The sequence below is a fragment of the Macaca thibetana genome, chromosome 9 (assembly GCF_024542745.1).
Source record: "Macaca thibetana thibetana isolate TM-01 chromosome 9, ASM2454274v1, whole genome shotgun sequence".
In the NCBI taxonomy this organism is placed as follows: domain Eukaryota; kingdom Metazoa; phylum Chordata; class Mammalia; order Primates; family Cercopithecidae; genus Macaca; species Macaca thibetana.
In genome coordinates, this window is record NC_065586.1 from 34,130,360 (window position 1) to 34,150,252 (window position 19,893).

Genomic DNA, 19,893 nt, shown 5'->3' on the forward strand with positions numbered 1-19,893 from the left:
AAGGTACTACTATTAAGGAATTGCAGACAGGAGGACAGAATTCAAGTCCCAGCGGAGACTTACAAAATAAAACAAGCTACGACTGCAGGCATGGGCTAATGTACCACTCAATTTATACCCCCAGGACAAGCGGCCTTTTCAGGAAGCAGGACCCTAAACATAATTTGTACTCAAACAAAAGAAAGTGAAAAAAAATCTAGATGATTAAGTCACTTGATACTTTTTTCTCTGTATGATTCTAATTATCTGGACACTCAGAGAAAATGCACGTAAGTATCAATAGTGTATAGCTGCAACTGTAGATACTAAAAGGGTGGGCTTAAAACATGCAAAAATGAAGTTTCCATTTTAAGACAAAGATGACAGCTATGGAAATAAAGCCTAACTCTAAAGACATACAGGTTGCAGGTCTTTCTCATTGTTTTAAAATAAAAAGATTTTTCTGATATGTTGAAAGTAAAGCAATTATGTAATAAAAGAAAAAAGTGACTCAATAATAAAGCAATTCTCTTTAGAAAGAAAGACCGAGAGAGCCAGAAAAAGACATACATATTTTTTTGGACTTAGAAGACGGGAGGACTGAATTCAAGTCCCAGTGAAGACTCTTACAAATAAAACAAGCTACGACTGCAGGCATGGGCTAATGTACCACTCAATTTACACCCCCAGGACAAGTGACTTTTTCAAGAAGCAGGACCCTAAACATAATTTGTACTCAAACATCTGTGACTTCATTTCTAACAGTGCCTATTTAACATACATTGTCACATGCACAGGACCAAAACAGTGGGAATAAAATGGAAAGGACCCAGCCCCAAATGTAGACGTGGGAAAAAATATGGATGGTGTCCCTCTCCTCCCCTACTTTACAAAAATTCTTTAGGAAAACTCAATCTGGAGAAATAGAAACCATATATGAAACTATAAGAAAAAAGGACAGTGTGGTAAAAGTTTACCTTAGCATTAATATTTGAATACTAGTTAATTAGGAAATGCAGTATCTGCTAATAAAAATACAGACTATTTTCTGGAAAAAAAAACTAAGAAAAATGGTTAAAAATATATTTTTCAATTTTCGTTTTCTCTTTTATATGCAAATCATCAAACACAAATTATGTATGTTAATGTATTTCCAAGGCAGCTTCAAATACCAATGAACCCAAACTCATAAGACATAGAAAAAAATTTCAAAAATGATTTTTTTCTTTCTTGACATTTGACTCTTATGTCTCAATTTATTCTCCATGCTGCCATTTCAAGATTTTCTTGCTCCTCTTATCAAGACACACTGTTTTCATTTATTTCATCTGTCTCTGTTCCGAATACAAAGTGGATAACGTTTCCATATTGCCAGATATAAATATAAAGTCATCTAGAAATGTAACCTTATAGACATTTTATATGACAAAATGTTACTCATAAACCAAATGTCTGAGTAACTAAAAATTTACAACTAAACTAAATGGGGCTGGGCATGGTGGCTGACGCCTGTAATCCCAGCATTTTGGGAGGCCAAGGCAGGAGTTCAAGGCCAGCCTTGCCAATGTCGTGAGACCCTGTCTCTATGAAAAATACAAAAATTAGCCAGGCATGGCGGTGCACACCTGTAGTCCCAGCTACCAGGGAGGCTGAGGCAGGAGAATCACTTGAATCCACAAGGCAGAGGCTGCAGTAAGCCGAGATTGTGCCACTGCACTCCAGCCTGGGCGACAGAGACTCCATCTCATTAAAAAAAAATAAAAAAAAAAATTAAATGGAAAGATTAATTTCTCATCAGATAACATGGAAAAAAGACCTGGGCACAATGGCTCACACCTGTAATTCAAGCACACTGGGAGGGAGGAGGATCACTTGAGGCGAGCAATTCAAGCAATTCAAGACCAGCTGGGGCAACATAACAAGACTCTGTCTCTACAAAAAATTTTAACAATTAAAAAATATACATATATAGGCCGGGCGCGGTGGCTCAAGCCTGTAATCCCAGCACTTTGGGAGGCCGAGACGGGCGGATCACGAGGTCGGGAGATCGAGACCATCCTGGCTAACACGGTGAAACCCCGTCTTTACTAAAAAAATACAAAAAACTAGCCGGGCGAGGTGGCGGGCGCCTGTAGTCCCAGCTACTCGGGAGGCTGAGGCAGGAGAATGGCGTGAACCCGGGAGGCGGAGCTTGCAGTGAGCTGAGATCGGGCCACTGCACTCCAGCCTGGGCGACAGAGCGAGACTCTGTCTCAAAAAAAAAAAAAAAAAAAAAAAAAAAAATACATATATAAAAGATAACATGGAAAATTTAAACGTAAAACAGAAACACATTTTGTGATGCATACTTCCGCTAAAATGTATATAGTTTAATTTCATATTGTATGAAAATGTTTTTAAAAGTTGGCTCCTGGAAATGGAACATTTCCAGAATTAGGGAATATCCTGCTTGGGGATATCACTTACCTCTATAAGTCTGTCTCCTGCCTTAAGTCGGCCATCCTGAATGGCCGCCCCCCGGGGGAGGATGTTCTTCACATAGATTGGAGCTGAGCCACCTATTGTTACATCTCTGGAAGTGATGCTGAATCCCAAACCTTCTGTACCTAGGTATGTGAAGGGGAAGAAAAGTAAATAAAATGAGATATCTTGAATTTTACAAGTGTATTGCACTAGTATACTCAACCTCAACTTTACATTTTGTAACTTTCACAATGGTCCACATTTCTTTTAATAGTTTAAAAGTTGTAATGAAATTGTTCAAAATAGACTAAATTGTGGAAGATTTAAATGGTTTGCATATCAGCAGTTATTAATCTAAGAAGAAACAGCAATCTTCTCAAAGACAAATACGACTGCTAAAATGTAATCAATGTAAATCTTTGAATAGGAAATTCACTACATGAAGAAAGAAAAAAACTTCTGTTAAGACCCACAGTACCTCAAAACTCAAATATTATTGTGCAATAATGACATCCAAATTTCAAGGGTAGGAGGTATGAGCAAGGGAGACGAAAATGTCGAGGAAGATGGAAAGGAATAGTGAAATGAGAGATCTCTCTACATAGAGGTAATGGAACCTCCCCAAATCATAATTATTCAAAGCAATTTACTAAGAGAATAAGCCATGAACCATATTATCTTTGCCTAGTTCACTTCTAATTCACCTAAATCTTACCATGTATATTTCCTTCCCCATCCCCCATTCCCAAAAAAGGCAAATTACTCAGTGAAGACTCCATCTCAGATCATGGCTACCAAATCTGGGGATCATCATATATGTTTAAAGGTACTAAATGAATGATGCATTTATAAATTACTCTGATGATTCACAGAATTTAAATTCTCATTTCTTTGGCAGCTTTCTTGACAGGCAGTCTTATATGCTCAATACAATGCAGAAAAGCATTTATATGTCACTTGAATCAACATGCAATAAGCCAACATGTGCCCAGGAAAAACTGGGAAGATAACGATACATTTCCAATGAATCACAAAATCTTTACAATCATGATTTCTACCTAAGCTTTTTTTAAAAAGTTACTTCTTAAGATATTAGTTTCCATTTCAGTTAAAATATTGTTAACTCAAATGCTTGCTCATTATGGGAAGAATAAAGAGATCTGTAAAGGTGAAAAATCTAGAAAAGAGCATATTAATCTGATACCTCACTCAGTATAAAACTGTAATGAAAAGTATAAAATACAAGTGAACAAAAAAATGGGTGAATAAAAATGTAGATTAAAGAAACATTAAGGGAGAAATAAAGAAAACACTCCATAATTATTCCTGTAGCAAAACCTACCATAGTTATTCTCAACATCAAACAAAGCATTCATTTACTTCTAGTCTGAAGTCACTTTAGGGTGCCTGGGCTATTAATATTTCTGACGTCTTCCATGCTGAACACCTGAATGGCATATTGTCTATATGAAATGTTTGTAATTGCTCTGCGGAGATTTTTCCATATGTCTCTGCTTTCACGAAACTCTAATGACTTGCAATAACATTTATTAAGAAAGAATTCTTAATTACTCTCCTTTTGCAATACTAATTTCTCTGAACTATGAATGCTGACTGTTGTAGGAACCTCAATACTATTAAAATATCAGCAATAACCCCTAAATCTGTAAGCTAAAAGTTCAGGCAATGACCTTTCAAGGAAAGATAAGTAGATATCAATTTTCATTTAACAAAGCCAACAAAACACTCTGTACTGACTGAAACAGATTACTGACCTTCTCCTTTGACTTTATTAAAAAGCTAATTTCTACAAAAGAGCAGGGTATTTGAGAATACCAAAATGGCAATAAATATTAAGAAATCATAATTATGGAAGCAAGTACACTGAGGCTATTCTGTTGTCATGTTATATAATATAGATCCAAAATTAGGCCAAAGAATCATTATACCGACATCTTTTTTTGTACTAAGAGTTGATCCCAGTTTTTGAAGAATTGCTGCCACTCAAAGCACATTAGCTCACTCTGAACCGAATCTGACACACCCTATGTTTTTAATGTACTTCACTAATAAATGTAGTAACTGGTAAGAACAAATCTGCTAGCTACAAGGAAAGCCTGTTCAATTCTCCTACAATCATTATTATTAAAATATATGCATTTAGTCCAAATCAAAGATAATCTACATTCTTCCCCACATTTATACTAAACACAATTTTTATATAAAATATTTGTAAGTATTGGTGGCATGCACAAGCAGCATGTGTTTTTTGTCATACACTCTCACAGTTGGTAAATTAAAATCAAGATAGATCTATGGGACTCTATATCATTAAGATTATTCAAGGTCTGTGAAACACTTAAAACCATTGTTTCTCCTTACAGTGATTAAGCACAATCTTTCTAAATTAGCTTGTGTAAATGCAATCATATTTTTCATTAAATGCTATTAAAATAAAATCTGTATTCAAAACAATGGTACTTTTAGTGGCAAATCACCTCATTTAAAAAGTTCATGTTATATCATGATTTGTCAAATATCCTAATTTTTGAAAAACTGTAATTAACTAAATGAATACTGCTGTATCAGTATAAAAAGGAAAAGATATTTATGAACCAATATCTTTATGACAGTGGTGAAGCAAAATACTATACCTTTTAGAGATCTCAAGCAGAATTTTATTTTTTATACAACTCTATTTGTGGTTCTTGATATGTTTTTGGTTAAAAACAAGGGCCTGTCATTTAAGTAGAGCAAAAGGAGGAAAGAGGATGTGATATTTCTCTCATTTAGGAAGTGACAGAGCCAAAGGGGTTTCTGTTGTTATGCCTCTGTGTTTGCAAGGAGGCAAGCTGTCAACTCCTGATCATGTCAATCCAGTATTTAGAGCTTAAAAGCCAGTAACCAGAAAAAGAAACTTGAGGTTCACATAAAGTTCAATGAAAGAATATGACTTAGAAAGGAAACAGCAGTCTCAGTATTTACAACCTTGTAAATGCTACCCCAAATGGAAAGAAGAATGGTCTGAATATCTGGATATGGAAAACATTCTAGTAAGAATCTGTGGCCAACAGCCACATGACCTGAGGAAATAATGAACCTCTCTTGGAATCATTTCCATCCAACTATAAGAGTTGATGGTTGAGCCTATAAAAATAAATATTCTTTATAATAATACCATTTTGAAAGACATGATTTAAAAATATATCAAAATGATCAGCTAAAATGGATCATGAACAGTAAAAGTATATCTTGGTGCCTGGACCAAACACTGGGTGAAAATCATAAAGTCAAGTCCAATAGTTTGCACTCAACTTTGAAGGAGGCAAACTGCAAGAACATGCTCTCTATACACAGAGATCCACTGTATACAAGAAGGGTACTAAAATACATAAATAGCTGAAAGATGCATGAAGAATTGGTAATCGCCATCATGACTTCCACATCACCATAAGAAAGAGAAGCAGGCCTGGACATGGTGGCTCACTCCATAATCCCAGCACTTTGGGAATCCGAGGTAGAAGGACTACTTGAGGCCAGGAGTTCCAGATCAACCTGGGCAACATGGCAAGACTCTATCACTACAAAAAAATTTTTAAATGAGATGGGCATGGCGGCACATGCCTCTTGTCCCAGCACTTGGAAGGCTGACGTGTGGTGCTGTGGGCTACAGTGAGCTATGATTGTGCCACTGCACTGTAGCCTGGGCAACAAAGCAAGGCCCTGTCTCAAAAAAAAAAAAAAAAAAAAAAGAAAAGAGAAAAGAAAAAGGAAAGAAAAGGAAAAGAAAAGAAAAAAAAGAAAGGGAAGTAATGCAGTAATTCAAGAAAACAAAAGACAAGAGCCAATGGCCTGGCTTCTCAGCAACCTACTATAAACTCCTGGCAGCCTCAAACAAATCAGTTCCTCCCCACACCAAATACTAGGATTGATGTGCACTACCTCTCAAGTCTTCTTTGAGGGCTAGACTCAGACAGCAAATGGGGCAGTCAAAATGGTCAAATCCTTACTATTGTTCTGTGTTTGATATTAATGTCCTGAAGCCATTTTCATTCACAATCAAAAATTTTACTGCAGTAGTAGCTGCTATCTTCTTCTCATAGACATATTTTAAAGTCTTATTCTCTGCACTTTTATATTTTAATTTCTACAGAGCAAAATAAACCTGAGACATATAAGAAATACAATTTTAAACGTGTTAAAAGGTAAGTAGCTTTTAAAAATCTATCAATTCTTTCACAAAATAATGAGATAAGACTTAGGGTGCTTTGGGTTAGTAGGTTGACTTTTAAAATAAATTCCATTTCAACCCTTGTGTGTTGCTACTAAGAAAAGAAATTCCACAAAACAAAAACAAGATAGGTTATACCTTTCTTAAGCTGGATATTAAGCCTCTTGCCTATTTTTTTGGTGTTATAACCACTGCTTACAGTCGCACTAAATACATTCTGAGGTGCCGAGGCTGGAGCGGATGGTGGTTTTCCCGAGGGGTGTGCGCTATGAGGTAGTCGTGAGTGAGAGTCTATCTGCTCAGGCGGGTGGTTCAGTCGGGGTGCTCTCTGCACCGTGTGAAGCCCTGCACTGTTCACACTCCTGTTGTCAATATACTGGCTGTCAGGGCTAAAACGGCTTGAATAGTAATTGTTCTTCTCACTTTGAGATAGTTGTTCATACTGTTCTTTATTTGCTGCAGGAACCACATGGAACCAAATGATGGGTGTACGCATGGCTTGGCGAAACATATGTTGTGCTCTGGGTTTGAGAAAGAATAGAAAATTAGCAAATTAAGACTGGCAGACTAGAAGATATTATGAGCTTAATTAAGTATACTAATTAAGCAATAAGAACTGACAGGCTGTTGAAATTGAAAAGCAAAATTCTAATAACCCATTTATCAATCAAGTTTGTAGCTCTGATCTACGAATAGCTGTTTCTTCAAATATAAATTTCTCTTTCTCTCAATAAAAATAAAAAAATTATCTACAACTACAGAAAAAATTCTGTTCTCTCAAATGTAAATCATTAAACATGTTTTAAGTACAACAGAGGTATTATAATTTCAATAATAGAAACCAAATGGAACCTTCTCTTTACAACATTGTCTAATACAACTTGTAGACATTACAAAATATTTCCATTTAAGTTTTCAAAGAAAGAGCTTTATAATTATATATAGAATCTTGGATTGGGTTAGATGTGTATTTAAAATTTTTAAAATACACACACGCACACTTAGAAGGCTATAGAAAGTAACTATTAATTATCTATTAAGTTGATATATGCAAAAATCTCAAGAACAGCAATCCAGGCTCAATAATTCAAAATGCTGACAGCTGTGGGTCACAGTGCAACCATATGACCAGCCTGGGAAGCAGCTCTTTCTCATGCTGGTTCCCTGGTCAGGACCCCAAGTTCTTAAGAGTTCTGTTTGCTCCTGCCTTGTTTTATAAGAACTGGCCAACTTTTATGTTTTTCATTGACTAAGGGCCTGAATCAAGATAAAGTATATCTGAATACAACCCAATATTGAGGTGCAAACGAGCTTTATCTGCCTGTTTGTATCTAGAGAAATTGTGTGCAGCAACGGTGGATGGGTGAATTAAAGTATGATAAAAATGGGCACACTGTCAATTTTCCAAAAGGGGAGGAACCAGCAAAACTGTAAAGCTGAAACGGGGGCTATGCTACTTAAGAAGAGCTATATCCATCAGAGGACTATATTTGAAATATAGTCTAATGGTATTAATTACTTTGAGTATGATTAAATTTTTAAAAGCTAATGGCAGAAAATATTCCTGTCTAGTATACAGACTGAGATCACAGATATGTTGTTTGAAGCATTTCAACTGACTGCACTCTGTCGTGCCTAATGCAAGTAAGAAGAGAAATGCAGCGAGCACACACTTACTGTTCAAATCTTCTATTTCGAAGGTCGCCATCATTAATCCTGACAATGCAATCATTCTCATGAAAAAGATTTTCATGTTCAGCTTTACCACCTTTCTCCAATCGTTTTACTAATAACCCCAGGGTTCTGGAACATTAAGAATGCAAATGATTACACATGTAATATCTCCACCATGCACACTGCCCTACCACTTTAATGCTGATATTATATTTACAAAGACTTCCTTACAAAGAAGCATGTCAAAATCACTATTCATACATTTTTAAATAACAGACAAAAATCACAACAGTTTAAATGATATGTAAAAACGCATCCCTTCCATAAATGCGAAAAATCATTTTCTGGCTGGTCAGTATTATGTTTCGAGAACAAGCTATAACACTCTCTCTGTTTACAAATGCCCCAAACAGAGCCCGCCTAATGGTTGAGTGGGTATTGCAGTGTGGAGCATGGATAAGCATGTATTTTTGAATGACTTGGGCAATTTTTTATTTTAAGCCAGCTGGTATGCTAGCTTAAAAAACGACTGCAACCCCCATCTTTCTGTGAAAGTAAAGGTAATGAGGAAAAGCTAACCTCATTGCACTGCAGGTTTGAGAATGATAATAGGAAAGATTTCAGAAATAAAAGAGTTTCCGTGCTTTGCATTTGAATTTGATAGTGCTTAGTATTGTGAATTTCAAAACCTGTTAGGTCTCCTAAAAGTAAGTCATTTGGAAAAACAAATGACCAAACAGAAAAACAGCAGTGAGAGGTTCAAATAATGCCAATCGCCATTCATCTCTTTCATATATGTACTCACTCAGGTTGAAAGAAAAGTGTGAATGACCTTTGAGAGACTCCCTACTTGCTCTAGAACACTAACTTCATAACTCACAGGACATTCAATACAGACTGGGACAAATAGGAAATACTTCTTTAAATCACAGTATAAGCAACAGGGGTCTTAACCTAGCTCGGATTGTTGTTATTTTTATTTTTTTACTCTTACTTTTTTTTGAGATGGAGTTTCATTCTTGTCATCCAGGCTGTAGTGCAATGGCATGGTCTTGGCTCACTGCAACCTCCACCTCCTGGGTTCAAGCGATTCTCCTGCCTCAGCCTCCCAAGTAGCTGGGATCATAGGCATGCGCCACCACGTCCGGCTAATTTTTTTGTATTTTTAGTAGAGCCGGGGTTTCACCATGTTGGCTAGGCTGGTCTCAAACTGCTGACCTCAGGTAATCCACCCACCTCAGCCTCCCAAAGTGCTGGGATTACAGGCATGAGGCACCGCACCCGGCCTGACTGCTGTTAATTACTTGGTGGCTGGCATAAATTTTGTATCATGATATTAAAATTTTTATATGAACTTATTTTTTGTACTTCCAAAATTTGTATTTTCCTTCATAATCCTAATAAAGAGACAAAAATGCCTAGACAGGCACTAAAATTGAGAATTCTGCATAAATTAATATTGAAGACATCCTAATTTTCAAATAACGTCTATATGATTTCCAAGAGAATTACAACTTGCAGTCATCTGTGTATGTTTTCCAGTAGAAATATACCAAAATAGATAGCTGCTGCTTCTATACTTTTCCAGTAATTGTTGTATCTGTTCCATGGGCATTTATCATATTCTTCTGTTATATACATACCTTATCTCTATTAGTGCATTGTAAGCTCCTAGCAGAGAACATAAGATTCAGCAGTTCAAGCACTGAACTAGTAGTAAGGTCTTGATAAATGACAACTGAATGAAGGCATGATTGAGTTTAGCTGAGGCAAACAAGTCTATTTCTAACAAGCTTTTTGCAAAACAAAATACAAGTGAACAGAATTTAGATTCAGACAATTTCTTCACGAAAGTATCATTTCTACTAAAGATATGACGAAACTGAAATAAATGAAACACAGGCAAAAGTCCTATTTCACTTGTTATTTTGCAGTTTAACATTTTTACGAGTATTTATAAGGTCATAATTTCATTCTAATTTTTATTAATAAATATGAGGTGGCATTATACTAGAGTCAAGCCTATCAGCTTGCAAGAACTGTAATTTTAGCAGTTAAGAATCAGCACCTACTAGTGTAAGAGTCTCAAAATATTAGTGATTAGCAAAAACAATATTATGTAGGTAATATTTAGTTACTTACTTTACATAGTTGCAGCTATATAAAGACATAAAAGTATCTCAACTCAAAGGTAAGAATAAAGTACACTGATTTACCTTCAGGAGCAACTTAACTCTCAGTTCACATTTGGGAGAAAGAGATTCCATAATAAGCCAAACCAAAATTTAAGTTATTGTTTAAATGTGATCATGTCCATAATTTATCTCCCTAGGATTCCCTATTGTTTGTTTCTATCTGCAACTGAACAAAGTGTTCTATCACAGGAATCAAAGGCATTATAGGCCGGGCGCAGTGGTTCACGCCTGTAATCCCAGCACTTTGAGAAGCCGAGGTGGGCAGATCACCTGAGGTCGGGAGTTCGAAACCAGCTTGACGAATATGGAGAAAGCCCGTCTCTACTAAAAGCACAAAATTAGCTTGGTGTGATGGCGAGCACCTGTAGTCCCAGTTACTTGAGAGGCTGAGGTAGGAGAATCGCTTGAACCCGGGAGGTGGAGGTTGCAGTGAGCCGAGATCGCGCCACTGCACTCCAGCCTGGGCAACAAGAGCGAAATTCCGTCTCAAAAAAAAAAAAAAAAAAAAGGAATAAGATATATCTATGATTCCGATGAATGAGGAAGATTAGTACAAATTAAATCACAGTTATTGATACCACCTAGAACATGCAGAACATAATTTGAGCACTTCACTTTCAAAGAACATCTTGAAGGAAACAAAGTCTCAGTCACCCACCGGTAATCATAACAGAACCACATGTGAGGTGCCACAGCTGTAGTTAAAAGCCACCACTATAAACCAAACACATTCTTGGAATGTATATGCTTTCAGTCCTTGCAATAAAAATATGCCCTACCAAGACTCACTCCAGTTAATGAGTTTTTAATTGGTGAAATCCTAAGCGATTTCTCAATATGACTACATATTACTGTAATATATGACTAATAATTAGTATGTTTTTATGTATTTTGAAATATTTTGTGTAATCTAAAATAGTCCATAGAAAATTTTTAGAAAAAAATACATATAAACTGTCTTTAATGGAAATTAGCAGTTAATTAGCACTGATCATTTATTTAAATTTATAAAGGTATCTTGGATACATGTATTTATGATAACTTAAGATAGTGTAACTTATAAATACTTTCACTTTAATTTTTTTGAGACAGGATCTTGGTCTGTCACCCAGGCTGGAGGTATACTGGGCTCAATCACAGCTCCCTGCAAGCTCAAACCCCTGGGCTCAAGCAGTCCTCCTGCCTCAGCCTCCTGAGTAGCTGGGATTAGAGGTGTATGCCATGACCCCTGGCTAGTTTGTTTGTTTGTTTGTCTCGTAGAATTGGGTTCTTACTATGTAAACCAGGCTGGTCTCGAACTCCTGGACTTGACTTCCCAAAAGTATTGGGATTACAGGCTTGAGCCACTGCGCCCAGCTGAAATCTGCTCTTTAATTCTACAAGTAACATCAATAATTTTTTTCAGATAAGTAGATGAACAGATTTATATTCGTCTCATAATTTTTCTGTTTTAAACCTATGTGTTTTTTTCTGGTAATCATCTAGACTAGTAATCCAAAGTAAAAAAGCATACCATGCTTCATTTCTTGAATGGTTGTCTTTCTAAATAAGTCCTCATCAATGGCCAAATGCATCAGTAATCCTAACAAACAGTACAAATTCTACAAATCATAAATACACCACGTAGTTAGAGAAAATATAATGGAAATTTATTAACTGAGGCTTTAGCAACCAACATTGTTATAAGTCATGAAAATCTCAGATTCCTTTTACTCAGTACTAGAGACCTGATGGGGGGCTGGGAGTTAGAGGAAGAAGATTGCAGAAGAGAAAGAACTTCACCCCGACAGACACAGCAAGAGATCAGGGAATCAAGGGAACAGACTGAATTAAGGTGAAGTTAGTAGCCTGCTGATTTCTAAGTACTTAACCACACTATTAGAATCATTCTCTCAAAAAGAACGGATTAATTTAAAAGGGAAGTGGTACAATCTGCAAAATTATCTCATTTACTCCACTAGGTGAAAATGATTACAAAGGAATGGGAATGAACTATCAAAAGAAAAAAAAAATCACAAGAAAATTGAACAGATAACAGCTACACTGAAAATGAAAAGAACCTCTAAAGGAAATCAAAAGTAGTAAGAAGAGACACTTTCCTGAAAAATGTGTGCTCGCAAGCAGATATATTTCCATAGTCCCCATTTTCAACTTAAAGCTATATCAAACAATATAATTAAAAACAAATTTTAGGGATATATTTTGTAAACTCAACTAGAAATCAGAATTTGTTCTAAAGTAATAAAGAACCAACTGCCTATGGTATGGCTGCTTCAACAGTTTTATTAGAAAAAAGAATCAAAGCAAATGAAGTTCTAAACATTTTGGCATGTCAGTGTGCTGGCAGAGAGAACAGTGTTCCTTCTTGGTAGCTAATGCCAGAATTCCTTATTGGGGCAAACATGTTCCATCCTAAGAAACCACTTTGCAAAAAATAAAAAAGGTAGGTGTCAGGAAAGGAGGAATTGGAGTAAGCTCTGTTTGGAGAATTGTTCTGGGAGCAGAACAACCCCAGATTGGTTATGCTAGGAGAAAAGATGTAAGAAAAAAGACTTGGGCATTTATTAGTGGGGTAGCGCAGATTTAAGAAGAAATGACTACAGGGTTTAGGGTTATGTGAAACAGAACCTCCTCTACCTTCCTTATGAATCTAAGGTAAACCCTACTTGGCTCTATGCTTTTAAAGCAAATGGACTTTTCCTGATGGATCTGAAACATCCCCAAATCTATTCCTCTTCTAGTTTCCTATATTTTCTTCAAAATTTGAAAAGAAGAAAACACTACATCCGCTGCATACAAATTTCACTTCTGAATAATTTTCCTAATACAAAAGTATGTTACACACATATTTCTTTCAAGACTTCGTTTTTGAACAATGTTTCTTTAAAAAAAAAGACAAGCAAGGGTACAGTAGCACAAAGCGAGCCATTGAAATGCTGCATCTTTGTACATGATTTTGGAGCACAATTAGAAATTTAACTACTTAGATTATATTAAGGATTGCAGCACTACATTTTTACAAGGTTCATTAGCCTAATTATACACTTAATTAAAATAAACGCAGTCACACATGTTAACATTTTCAATTCTAACTATAAATTACAACCAATGATAAAACTGAAAATAAGTAACAAATGTTTTATTGACATCTAAATTGGCTGAGTAAGTCTGAGTTTTGCGTTGATAATGTAAACTACCACAACTGCCACCCAGCTGTATGGAAATGATTATAATTCATCTTAATAAAGGCTGACACAGTATAAACATCACAACGGTAGGGAAGGCAGAATATAAGTGGGCAGAGTAGGGTCTCATCAACAAGAACAGCTCAGCTCCCTGAATACAGCCCATGGGGGGCCAGCAACCACCTACATGAGCACAGAAAGTACTACCACTGAAAGCATGAAAGTCAAAAGGGGAAAGTTTAAAGGAATGCCAAGTTAAAACTTTAAATCTTAATTTTTTTTAGAAAAACTTCAACGAACGAGATAAATCAGGCCAAAAAGGTAAATAAACACAGAGAATTCCTTTAGATTAGAGCAGAAATCACAGATGTCATATTGCTATGTTTAAAGAACATGATTCATGTAAGTGTAAACTGCAACTTTTCTAAAACCAATGCATATGTTATATAGTTCTTCATTATAACAAACGAGTCTGCAGCTGAGAATGCACAATTGAAAACTTTCAGACAAAAGACTATTGAATCAGCAAATAAAGTTAAATTGCGTTTTTTTCAAAAGTAATTAAATTAAAATTGACTCAAAGTTCAAGAGCATATTTATTCTCAGCTAGTCCCGTGAAGTTCAAATTGACTGTAATTCTTCATTAGCATATGTACCCAATTAACTAAACAAATGTGTATTGGGATTCTCAATTTTATGATATAATAGTAAATTTTCTCCCAGATTCATGATATAAGAAGAAAATGATCACTTTCTCTGATTGGGTAGACTAATCACTACCTACCTAGACAACCAGAATACCAAACACCACTGGAGGGAATTTCAAGGCACATAACAAAAGATAAACTGAGTTTAAAATCTCTTCTAATGATTTGATCTTTTTTTTTTTTTTTTGAGACGGAGTCTCGCTCTGTCACCCAGGCTGGAGTGCAGTGGCCGGATCTCAGCTCACTGCAAGCTCCGTCTCCCGGGTTTACGCCATTCTCCTGCCTCAGCCTCCCGAGTAGCTGGGACTACAGGCGCCTGCCACCTCGCCCGGCTAGTTTTTTGTATTTTTTTTAGTAGAGACAGGGTTTCACCATGTTAGCCAGGATGGTCTCGATCTCCTGACCTCGTGATCCGCCCGTCTCGGCCTCCCAAAGTGCTGGGATTACAGGCTTGAGCCACCGCGCCCGGCCAGATTTGATCATTCTTATTAGCTGCCACTGCCAAGGACCTTGCTAAATGATTTACATATATTTTCTTATGTAAACCATACAAAAGTCGTGATTCCTATCCTTCATAGGTAAGGAGTAGGGCTAAGTGAGGCTAACTTGCCCAAGGCCGCACTACGTAAAAAATACTGAGCGAGGTATCCTCATCCAGTCCTGACAATCCCCCTGCCAATAAAACGAGGACAACATAAGGTCAAGTCAGTCACTGACTGACACAGAGAGGTAATACAAAATTCCCAACTTCAAATCTGGGGGAAATTTTGTGTTTTCAATACATAATAGAGCAAAAAATGATAAAGTATATCTTAGATGAACAAAAGGGTATAACAAACAATGTAATTATAATCCTGTAAATCTTAGTTGAGGGGACAGTGAAGCTCAGATTCTGCTGAATTAAATGGATGAGTACGATATACCTCAAGACCACCCAAAGATGTTTGCCTACTAGTCTTATAAACAGAGAAATATCAGTTTATATTTGAGGGAGAAATTACTCAAGACATGAATGCAGGATGTAAAAAACAAACTTTTATATTTCAGTGATTTCCTGGATATAGATTAATTACAAAATACAATCTGCATATAGATGATTTTAATCACCTTCTAATTAATCTATATTCAGGTTTAAATAGAATGCAAATACTTATGAAATACATATTTTTCAACAGGGTCACTTTTATTTCAACTCAAAAATGCAAAATATTAAAAATATTTTCTTAGTGGCCAGGTGTGATGGCTCACACCTGTAATCCCAGCACTTTGGGAGGCCGAGGTGGGTGAATCACTTGAGTTCAGGAGTTCCAGATCAGCCTAGGAAACATGGAGAAACCCTGCCTTTACCAAAAATACAGAAAATTAGCCAGGCATAGTGGTGTGTGCCTGTGGTCCCAGCTACTAGGGAGGCTGAGGTGGGAGGATCACTTGAGCCTGAAGATCCTGCCACTATACTCCAGCCTGGGTGACAGAGTAAGACCCTGTCTCAAAAAATATAAAGAAAGAAAGTTAAAAAAAGAATAAATACATTTTAAAAATAAAAAATATTCTCTTAGAGATGTGATTTCATTTTTCAGCTTAGATGATGGAATTTATGGACAATAATGTAACTAAGCAAATAAAGAGGGGAAAAGTCATAAAAATAAACTTAACACAGAAACTGAAAAAGCTTTTTACAAAGGATGTTAACACTTCACCTGATATTCTGAATATTACATTGAAGATAAACAGATGAAAAAAATTATTTGGGATAAAAATCAAAGTTAATCAGACAAATCAAATGATGGCAAATCAGTAAAAATTTTAGAATAAATTAATAAATAAGATACCTGCCAACATGAGTCAGTAGCGGAAAGCCAGCCCCATACCCAGAGCTCCTTCATTTCCCTCACCACCATCTTCACAGGGCCTGATTTGCTAACTGTGAAACTTCAGATTTTTCCTTAAGTCTAAGATTGATAAGCAGATGTTAAGAAGGATTGTTCTGTGAGTACATACTACTAATGAGAGTATGGTAAATGGGTTTGTATGGTTTTTTCAACGTCCCTTCTTTCTGAGAATCAAGGGCCTGCACTCCTGGGAATTAATATGTAGTTACAATAAAAGAGGATTTCTTATCAAACAGTAAGTGGAAATGAAAATCCTGTACACTCTTGTCCCCCAAAGATATGAATAGAAAACAGAGGTGAAGGAGTTTTAGAAATGAAAAAATACTAGAATGTAAAACCATCATGGCAGCCATTTTTATTTGTTTGGTTCCCTAGGGCAAGGGCTGACAACTGCAGCCTATGAGTCCATTCAGCCAGCAATCTGTTTTTGTAAATGAAGCTTTGCTTATATCTTGTCAATGGTTGATTTCATGCTACAACGGCAGATTTTCAGGGCCATGATGCTAAAATACTGATTATCTGACCCTTTACAGAAAGTCTGCCAATCTTTGATCTAAGATATCAAAGGCACCAAAAATGCTAACTAATAGATACTAGATCTAAAATAAATAAATAAATAAAAGTTTATATAAACACCAACATACAATTACTATTTTCACAAGGAAAAGTAATATGAAACAAATTTAAGTGCCACAAACTTAAGAATAAAGGTAGATGTAAATAAGTGAGAAATGTCCATTATAGAAAAGATCCGGGCCAGGCAAAGTGGCTCATGCCCATAATCCATGCACTTTGGGAGGACAAAGCTGGCAGATCACTTGAGCCGAAGAGTTTGAGACCAGACTGGGCAACACAGGGAAACCCCATGTCTACAAAAAAATATAAAAAATTAGCTGGGCATGGAGGCACTTGCCTGTAGTCCCAACTGCCTGGGAGGCTGAGGTGGAAAATTCACCTAAGCCCGGCAGGTTAAGGCTGCAGTGAGTCACCACTCTCCAGCAACAGAGTGAGACCCTGTCTCAAAAGGAAAAAAAAGATGCAGAGAAGAAAACTTTAGGCCGGGTACAGTCACTCACACCTGTAATCCCAGTACTGTGGGAAGCCAGGGTAGCAGGATCACTTGAGGCCAGCGGTTTCAGACCAGCCTAGGCAACAAAGCAAGACCCAGTTTCTACTTAATTAATTAATTTAAAATGTTTTAGCCACAATTATTTTCCATAGGGGAAAAGATTTAGAGTATCTACTTTAAGTTAGACTATGAAGCCCAAGTAAGAACACTAGTAATTTTTTTTTTTTTTTAAGACAGAGTCTCACTCTGTCACCCAGGCAAGAATGCAGTGACGCGATCTCGGCTCACTGCAACCTCCGCCTTCTGGGTTCAAGCGATTCTCCTGCCTCAGCCTTCTGAGTGGCTGGGATTATAGGTGCGCATCACCACGCCCAGCTAATTTTTGTATTTTTAGTAGAGACGGAGCTTCACCATGTTGGCCAGGATGGACTCGATCTCTTGACTTCGTGATCCACCCGCCTCAGCCTCCCAAAGTGCTGGGATTACAGTTGTGAACCACCACACCTGGCCCATCCCTCAGCCTCTAGAGTAGGTGGGACTACAGGCACCCATCACCATATCTGGCTAGTGTTTGTATTTTTAGTATACATAGGGTGGTTTTACCACGTTGGCCGGCTGGTCTTGCAATCCTGACCTCAGGTGATCCGCCCACCTTGGCCTCCCAAAGGTCTGGGATTACAGGCATGAGCCATCATGCCCGGCCTTATTTTATTTTTGTTTGTTTAAGACAGGCTCTCACTTTGCCATGCAATATGGAGTACAGAGGCATGATCATGGCTCACTGCAGCCTCAAACTCCCAGATTCAAGTGACTCTCCCACCTACACCTAAGCCTCCCAATTGCTGAGACCATTGGTGTGTGCCACCACACTCGACTAACTTTTGTATTCTTTGTGAAGACAAAGTTTTGCCATGTTGCCAAGACTGGACTTGAACTCCTGGCTTCAAGTGATCCTTCCACTTCAGCTTCCAAAAGTACTGGGATTACATGCATGAGCCATCATGTCCAGCCTCAAACACAAAATCTTATCATTTCACAGGTCCAGTCCCTATTTTAGCATACAATTTTATATGTTGCTTTTTATATACTTAACATTATATCATAATCAAATTTATATTTCATGAGAAAGTGTCAGAAATACTTCTTAACCACCATCCAGGCCAGGAAGTATCATTACCGTTTATTTGTTAATATAGTAACACCATATCTAATATGGATAGTCAAGGGTTCATTTGCTCCTGCACTGATTACGCTTTACTAAGCAATACCTATGGTCCTGTAGACCAATACCTACAACCAGGTTCTAGAAATACTTAAAAAAAAAAAAAAAAAAAAAAAAAAAAAGGCAAGGTTCTTCTGCCAAAGGTAATCACAATTATTTGGCATAACCTGCCTGAAAATAGTGGCATTTGTGGTTTAAATAAAGAGATTATGTTTCCCATTTGTTTTTGAGACAGAGTCTCACTTTGTCACCTAGGCTGGAGTGCAGTGGCATTACCTCAGCTCACTGCAACCTCAATCTCCTGGGTTCAAGTGATTCTCATGCCTCAGCCTCCCATGCAGCTGGGATTACAGGCACCTGCCACAATGCCCGGCTAACTTTTGTATTTTTCGTAGAGACAGGGTTTCATCATATTGACCAGGTTGTTCTTGAACTCCTGACGTGAAGTGCTCCACCCACCTAGACCTCCCAAAGTGTTGGGATTACGGGCATGAGCCACCGTGCCCAGTCGATGTTTCCCATTTAAATCAAGAGGAAATGAAATGATATGGGTGAAATAAAAATTGATTCCAAGGTAATGAAACATTTCAGGTAAATGTTTGTCTACTAAGAAAATAATTTAAAAAAAGGAATCACCGAAGTAATAAAACTGTGAATGAATAGTTCTAGATGAGGATCAGTTAATTTTATTTTTGAATAACATACAAGAAAATAACTCAAGAGAAACATCATCATGGGGAAGATAATATTGTCTCTCTACCTATTTGTCTCCATTTCTAAATATCAGCAGGTAGTCAACTAAGGCAGGGGTTGGGGGATGAGCTAATTGTCATTAATGCCCCTGACTGAAAAACAACATTCAACCTAGTCTAGAAAATAGTTTTGAAAGTAGGCAGTGCAAGATTCTTATTTTAAAAAACTTAAGCCAGGCATGGTGGCTCACGCCTGTAATCCCAGCACTTTGGGAGGCTGAGGCGGGCAGATCACTTGAGATCAAGTGTTCCAGACCAACCTGGCCAATGTGGTGAAACCCAGTCTCTGCTAAAAATTCAAAAACTAGCCAGGCATGGTAGCACACACCTCTAGTCCCACCTTCTAGGAAGGCTGATGCAAGAGAATTGCTTGAACCCAGGAAGCGGAGGTTGCAGTGAGCCAGGATCTCCAACCTATGCGACAGAGTGAGACTCCACCTCAAAAAAACAAAAAACAAACAAAAAAATCCAACAACAACAAAAATTTCATCATACATCAGGACATAATAAGATCTAAATGGCTGTAA

At 37.1% G+C, this 19,893-nt stretch overlaps 1 protein-coding gene across 26 annotated transcripts in view; it reads right to left on the bottom strand.

Annotated features, from left to right (window-relative positions):
• The window catches only part of PARD3 (par-3 family cell polarity regulator), a 717,622-nt gene that overhangs the window by 266,313 nt on the left and 431,416 nt on the right, over positions 1-19,893 (bottom strand). For all 26 annotated transcript variants that reach the window (XM_050804766.1, XM_050804769.1, XM_050804770.1 and 23 more), the window contains 3 exons: positions 8,351-8,476; positions 6,812-7,194; positions 2,446-2,585 (listed from right to left, as the gene is read on the bottom strand). In XM_050804766.1, the coding sequence (XP_050660723.1) occupies positions 2,446-2,585; positions 6,812-7,194; positions 8,351-8,476 (649 nt within the window). The remainder of the gene's footprint in view (positions 1-2,445; positions 2,586-6,811; positions 7,195-8,350; positions 8,477-19,893) is intronic.